This window comes from Lolium perenne, chromosome 1, assembly GCF_019359855.2.
Source record: "Lolium perenne isolate Kyuss_39 chromosome 1, Kyuss_2.0, whole genome shotgun sequence".
NCBI classification, from domain to species: Eukaryota; Viridiplantae; Streptophyta; class Magnoliopsida; order Poales; family Poaceae; genus Lolium; species Lolium perenne.
In genome coordinates this window covers 266,979,163-266,986,899 of record NC_067244.2, presented here as the reverse complement: position 1 = coordinate 266,986,899, position 7,737 = coordinate 266,979,163, and the positions used below count along the sequence as shown (strand labels likewise).

Sequence of the window (7,737 nt, the reverse complement as noted above, 5' to 3'; positions counted from 1 at the left end):
ATACCCACAAACAGAATCTAGAAAATATATAAGTGTGTTTCCATACTTACTTTAATGCAAATAAAGGTTGCCAACAACACCATGCAGCTAGTCAGCCATCCATAACAGGCTTCCAGACACATCATTTAGATAAACTTATCTTTTATGAAACTTACATGACATCATTTCTCCAGAATTTGTACTTCATATTATTTGAAGAGTGGTTCAACGGTTTACTTCCTCAAATAATCCTTATTGGTTATCTAAATAAGAGATCAAACTGAAAAAAGGAGATCATGAAGCAGCGCTACTGCCTATTACATTTTAGAAAAAAAGTCACAAACTACTTGATTAGAACTGTTAATAGCTTTGTTCAATGTTACAAACAATGTGTTGAAAAATTTGCTCATGATAGCCACAACAGAAGATAAAGATAAAATAATATAAATTCATACACCTGGGTAATGGAATGTTTGATCTGGGCACATGACTGTCATGCCAGCAGCGCCTTGAGCAAGCTACAAGCAAAACACATGTACACTAAACTGTTGGTTGAAGAATTTGTAGCACACCTGAGATAGAAAAAAGGAAGTAAATATATAATCAGGACATTTTTAAGATGCATGTGTTCAAACCATAAAAAATTGCGACCTGTAGCAGCACAGAACTATAAAAAATGCCATCAATCAACAATCATATCATTCAAATATAATCCCACCATCATATGTTTCAAGTCTTGACAACGGTGTAGACGATCAAACAGAGTTCAAGTGCACAGGCAGAATCAAAACTATAGCATAAATGAAATCTGTGTAAATTACTAAGTATATCATGAGGAGATTTAATGCTATTAGATGAAATTTGTATGCGAAGTAAAACTCATTACCTACTGCAGATTTGGTAAACACATATGAACCAGTACAATGTTAGATTTTGGTCAGCTAGACTTTGAATAAGACATGAATCGGAAATTCAGATATCCCTATAACACCATGCAGCTAGTCAAGCCATCCGAGACTCGCTCCCGCAAGTCCAAATCAGCGGGTCTCTCCGCAGCTCAATTGCTTTGCTTGTCTTTTGAGAAAATCTACCATGAAGTCCCTGTAATTACCGAGCATACCATGAGTTGGTAAACACATCGCACCAAGTAAAATTCATTTAGCTACTACAACATTATATTGGTAAACACATGGCACCGATGCAATTGTACACTGCAATCAACTCAACTTTTGAATAACACATGAAGAGGAAACCTAGAAATCCCCATAATGCGGTCATCATAGTCAAGCCACAGACATGCTCCCGCAAGCCCAAATCAGCAGGTCTCTCCTCAGCTCGGTTGCCTTGCTCGTCTATTTGGAGAATCTGTAAATAAAGATCATGATGTGAAACATATAATGAATTCAGAAAGATATCAAGAAATTGAGCTATAAGTTGGTTCGGGATTTGACTTTAAGCAATGAAAAAGAAATCAGAGAAAAACTATACAAAAATAGGAGAATGTGTACATGCAATCCACTCCATGGAAGAGTTGGAACTCCCGCTGCTTGCACAATAATAGAAGAACCAGTCTTATGGCTTAGTGAGACCATCGTGGCTGATGGTGGCCCAAGAAAAAAATCCTGTTTCGTTCAACGCATCTGGAAATTCTGGGTTCTCAGAAGCATGGCTCCATCCAAGCCAAACCGCAGAAACCCGAGTTAATCTAATTCCAGATAACAAACATGGATGAACTAATCCACAAGCTGGTAAAAAGGACCTGGAACGGTCATTGTGCTAACATCCTGTTGCGTTTTTCCAGCAAACCAGACCGCATACTAAAGCAGGACCAAGAATGCCCTTTTCATAGAACAACCTAATTGTAAGATTGGTAGTTTATAAATTAATACGTCATATTGTCATTTGCTGATAATTTGCTAACATTAGAGAATAAAAAAGATACGATAATTCTAAGCCAAATCTTTTATTCACCAGAAATTTGAGAGTGTAAAAAAGCAAGTCTAATACAGTATATGCTTCTATTTGTTCAGACAAAATTCTTAGAGATCTTATTATGAAAATAAGTCAGTAGCCTAACCTGTATGTTATGAGCAGTACGAGCTCGTGCCGTTAATTCACCAAGGTGCAGAGCACTTCCTTTCCCAAAATCCCAAACCAAATTGCTGCCGCTTGCTGCTCTACGCTCTACGTCCTAGCAGCCACCAAATTCTCCATGGTTAGTTGCTCTTGCAAAAAAAAAAAAAAAAACAATGACCGGCTTCTACAAGGGAGAAAGGGAAGAGCAGGGAGAGAGAGCGAGAGAGAGGGACAGGATGCAGCTAGTTGGATCCATGGCTCCAGGTTGCCGCCCCATCTGTCCGCCTTTTCGGCCCAAGGTGGGCGCTTGCCGCCCGTCTGTCCAGATGTAGATGCTAGACACCCCTCCTCCCTGAGACGGCCGACAGCCGCCTCGAGGAAACGAAGGAGAGGAGAGGATGTAGTGACTGGAGGTCGTGTGCATCGGGGGAGAATAGGAGTTGCGGACGTAGCGCGTCCTGGTGCGTGAGGGAGGTCGTAGTTGACCAACGCGCCGCCGGCTGCTTGCTCGCCACAGCTACCGCGGTAGCCGCCGCCGGCGCAAGGAAGAGCGGGACGGGAGAGAAAAATAGGGTTTGGGGAGGAAGAGAGCCTGGCGAGTGGCAAGTGACAACAAAAATTTGGCCCACATTTTTTCTCTTCACCGCGTGGAGTACAATCTGTACGAGCAAGCAGTACATCGAGAGGAGCCAGTACATCGCTTTGCTTTGACCATCCCGCGCGCCAGGTGGGTATCGTGTATAGCCCCAGAGGCCTCCCTACCCACACGCACTTGCTTGTTCTCTATGAGTTCACGCGTTAGGCTGCAGGTGCTTGTCAGTAAACATCAGCTATCTTGGACTCGGCAGTTTTCCTAATCAACCATTTCATTCCGGGACATGGTGAGACCCAGCGTACGCGTACACGCCGTCGCAGACCCAGCTCATCAAAACGGATCAACTGTGCAACCCAAATCACAATTGAATTTGTATCACTTCCGACATATACATGCACTGGTATCAATTTCCAACACACATCACAGCTGAGCAGGTACACCAGCTTAATTTGAGACAAAGAGGTAGGGGCGACCTAGGCGGATTCTTCCTTTTCTTGTGTTGTACCTGAAATGGAGTGCCGGAAAAACAATGAAGCATATGTATGTACATCTTCTGCTCTACTGCTCACCGGAACAAAACTAGTACTTATAATCTTGTTAATAGTACGTACCTGAGCCTGCAATATCTATTTGCTCGTCTTGTAACACATCCTGCGGAAATACTCTTTGCATTTTTCAGATTTACAAATTGATAGTCATCATCAGTGTTGGACGGTTGGGGTTTGCCTCAGCCATGCTCTTGAAAGCATCCTCCGCAGCCTTTACTTCTGCAGCCGTTGAGTCAATGCAGAATAGGTTGACAGTGAGGTGAGCAAGGCTGGAGAGGTATTGGATGCCGAAGTCGAAATCGCCCGCATCAGATTTGGGCTTTTCTTTTAAGCAATGGTGCTTAAGCTCCTTGAGCCTTGGCATAGCCCCCGGTTCAAACATTAGACCTCCCATACGACTAAAGTAAACCACAAAACTCTGCAGCTGTTGAAATCCTTTGCACCTAATGATGAGCCCCTGTGTATCGTCTATTCCATATAAGGGCAGTGACAATTCGAGCAGATTGGGTATCAATCCAATCATCTCGATATCCTGCTGCTCTATCTTCTTCGGATTGGCGAAATACAACTTCTGGAGATTGGGAAGTGACGGGAGCCATCTGATAATCCAGAAGATATCTCCCCCATATACACGAACCTCATGGATGCAACCCAAAGCAGGGAGGAACGGCTCTTCTCCATCCTTTTCTCCCAAGTAATAATCAATACTCAGGGAACAGAGGCCGCATTCGTCTAGTTTACAGAGAGCGGACACCAGCTTTTCCTTGGACTGTACTAATTTGTTGCCTTCTATCCCATCAGTGCGCAAAATAATCTTCAGTTTTCTTAGATTTGGTAGTTTTCCGAGCTCTTCCACATGCTTCAACTTCAAGGCATCGATCCATCCAAGCTCTTGCAAGTTTACCAAGTTTCCCAGCCCATCTGGAAGCTTACAATCAGGGCCAACAAACAAACGTGCCAGTCGTCGGAGCCGACTTGTGCTTTCAGGAAGCTCACATAAATCATAGGATGTAATTAGCGTCTCTAGATACTGTAGCTCCCCAATTTGCTTAGGAAGCTCCGTGATTCCTGTACCAGAGATATCCAAGTATCTCAGCTGATAGAGTCTTTCAATATCCTTGATATGATGGTTTTGCAACTCATAGCAGCCTTGCACGTCCAGCACGCGCAGGGATTTTGACTTCCCAAGCGGAGGCAATCGCTTGATATCCCCAAAAGCACCGATTGACCGAGCGTGTGACAAATCCAATTGCTCCAAAATTTCTTCATCTTCAGTTCCCATAAGAGAGAGCCGACGAACTATGCCATCAGGCTTGCACTGTTTTTTTAGGACAGTACACAAGTTCTCTTCGGAGGACTTGGCAATGAGGAAATCAAGGATGGTATCATGGACTCGGCAATACCCCACCTTGCCATCATACCCTATCTCCTCGGGCATTATTAGACTTCTGTTCACAAGCTCATGAAAATATTCCTCTCCTAATTCCATGAGATCTTGCCCATTTTCTCCATGGATAAAGCCTTCAGAAATCCATCTGCGTACCAACCGCTGCCTTCCAATCAATTCATCTTCAGGAAACAGAGCCAAGTACAATATGCAGCTTCTTAGGTGGTGGGGAAGATCAAAATAACTAAGAGATAATATGTAATTCATGGTCTCTATTATATCACTTTTTGCCTTTGAAGAGCGAATTGAATGTCGCACCCGATCCCACTCTTCTTTCGTTTCCGTTGTTGTGGCCAACAAGCTAGAAATGGCATTGATGGCCAGAGGTAGACCATGGCATTTTTTCAAAATATCTTTGGATGCTTCTTTCAGCTTATCAGGGCAGCTTTCTTCACAACCAAATATCCTCTTGAAAAATAGCTTCTTTGAGTCAGCCTCACTAAGTGGTTTCATCTCATAGACAAGATCTTTATTAGAAGGAGAACAAAATTTGGCAACATCAACTATACGTGTTGTGATCATTATTCTGCTGCCACATGTATTCTTGACAAATGCACATTTCAAAGTTTCCCATGTTCCTGGCTCCCATATATCATCAATTATGATAAAGTACCTGCAACACAGTAATACACGTTATAGCTCATTAGATATTTATAGTAATACCTATCAATTATAGCAAAATCCTGAAACAATGTCACATCTGTGTCATCCTAGGTATAATTAATACACCTTGATGCAATTTTCTAACATCAAAAAAGCTGTTATTATATCTAATTAAAACATACTTGTACCGTAAATGAAATTCCTAGAGCATTTACAGGTAGCAACTCCACATAAAGCTGTCATTATCTAATTAAAACATACTTGTACTCGTACCGTAAATGAAACATACTTGTACCGTAAATGAAATTCCTAGAGCATCTAATCTGTCACATCTTTGAGTTTCTTCCCCGTTATTTAACAAACAGAACACAGCCGCAAGTTTGACAAACCCGTAGCAATCAATTAGAAAAAGTGTGGCGCCAGACATTGGCATACAGAGTTTAGCTGTATCTTACAGTGAACAGATCGACATACGAATTTTTGAATGAAGTCATACTAGTTGAGGATGAATGTAAATTACAGCAGAGCAATCTTCATTAGCAAAAGTCTAGGCAACGGCTATGGTATTTCTAAGATAAATTTTTGAAATATTATACAACATATACTTGCATCAGCTAATTAATTAAGCAATGTTAATTTGTAGTAGAGTTCACATATATACGTACCTTCTGTCTTGGAGAAATTCTCGGATCTTGTCCATGAGGAGTTGTATATCATCTAATCCAGAGTAAGCATTGTCTTGCTTGGTGATTTGTGATAATATAGATCTTAATATCGCCTTCATGTCAGGCTTGCGTGAAATGGAGACAAAAGCCCCACACTCAAAGGTCGCTCCAGCTCCAAGGTTGGCCCGGATCTGGGTGGCAAGTGTGGTCTTGCCCAACCCTCCATACCCAACAATAGAGACAGATCTAAGTGATTCGCCCTCTTTCTCATTCAGCCACTTGACAAGTTCATCTCTTGGTCCATTGATTCCGACAAGCTCGGTGGCATCTCTCCAGACCGCACGAAGTCGAGGGTCTACCTTGTCTTTGGCAGGCATAGAGGAGGACTCATCCGTCTTATACCTTCAGTGGAGGATCAAGCAAGAAATCAGATACAATTAGTCACAAATTTTATGGTAGTAAAACCAGATCTGGTATGCTACGCACCTTAAAAATCTGTCGCTGACCTCCTTAAGTTGGTTCTTGATGTCTTTCACCTCCTTGGCGATCTTGTGGCGGGTCTTGACGTCTGGCAGCAGGCTGTTGCATTTGTCGATGAGCTTCCTGATGCCACGAGCCTCGGGACTGCAGGACTCACGGTCCACCACGAGGACCATGAACTTGTCGATGTTGTCCTCTATCTTGTAGGACATCTCGCGCACCGCCGTCACTCGCAGTTTTGTTGGCTCGTCAGGTTCCTCCACATCTGACATCTTCAGGAGGAATGCGTTCATCACCTCCAGCTCGTCCTTGAGGAGCTTGATGTCGTTACGGACATTCTTGAGCATCTTGTATTCATCAGTGAGCATAGCTCCCAACTTCCTCAGGAGGGAACCCATTGCCCCCGTGGACGCGCTCACCAGAGCCCCCGCCATTGTTGCTCTGTGTGTGTGTTGCCTATTGGCGATGGCAGTGGTATGGAGGAGAAAATCCTTTGTCGTGGTGGAGACTCTCTTTCTATGCAGGAAACTGCCTTGCAGGGCGCACATGCTATAGCTTGGATGGAATCTTTCTAGCACCCACTTTACCCACGCGGTACAGCTTCGAGACTTTGGATTGACTCGCCAATAATTGAACAGTACCACCACCAGCGATGACGCGGTACAACCTCAAGACTTTGCATTGACCTGCCAAATAGATTTAATTTACTATTGCGTCCCCAAACCGTCCCAAAAGATTTGGGCGCTCCGGACAAAAACGTTTTCAGCCGCGTCTCTCAAACCAGTTTTTTATCCGGCACGCTCTGATACGGTGTCCGGCGTCTCGAGCCCGTCCCCGCCCCATAGGGGACGCTCCGGACATGCCAGACACAACGAAAAGCGAGGCGAGGCGTGGTGGGACCGACGCATCAGCGGCTCGGAAGCCTAAAACCCAGTCGCCAACCTTTGGTCAAGCGACGTTAATTGCGTCCCAGTTTTTCCATGCGACGCAGGGACACGTCTCGTCGTGCATGGCCGCGTGGCCGTCCGCGCCGGCGTTATTGCGTCCAACGACCCGCTGCCGCTTCGCCTGCCGCCGATGTACATTAAGAGGCCCTGCGGTTCATCCCAATCTCTCGCCGCTCCCAAATCTTCTCCTCGCCGCTCCCAGATCTTCTCCTCACCGCTCCAACCAATGTCGTCGTCCTCCCGCAAGATCGTCGCGGCGAACGGCTTCGGCCACGGCAACCTCACCGTGGCGCAGGCGTGGGCGCTGTACCGCGCAGGATATCCCGTCCCGCCGGACATGCGCCTGCCAAGCAGCGGCGGCTGGAGGATGGCCGTGAACGGCATAGGCATCCCGCCG

The 7,737-nt window shown here is 44.8% G+C and overlaps 1 protein-coding gene across 2 annotated transcripts; it reads right to left on the bottom strand.

The window, feature by feature from the left end:
- Positions 1-2,995: 2,995 nt before the first annotated feature.
- On the bottom strand, positions 2,996-6,979 carry LOC127327887 (disease resistance protein RGA5). Of its 2 annotated transcripts, XR_007868827.2 has the most exons (4): positions 6,400-6,979; positions 5,914-6,315; positions 3,262-5,258; positions 2,996-3,155 (listed from the first exon to the last, which is right to left on the bottom strand). XR_007868827.2 is itself a non-coding variant. In XM_051354691.2 (3 exons), exons 1-3 carry the CDS (start codon positions 6,939-6,941, stop codon positions 3,332-3,334), a joined length of 2,871 nt encoding a protein of 956 aa, XP_051210651.1. In that variant the 5' UTR covers positions 6,942-6,979; the 3' UTR covers positions 3,258-3,331. The 2 variants fall into 2 exon arrangements, 1 of the variants encoding a protein (XP_051210651.1); XM_051354691.2 differs by lacking the exon at positions 2,996-3,155 and having other exon boundaries at positions 3,258-5,258.
- Between the last annotated feature and the right edge of the window lie 758 nt (positions 6,980-7,737).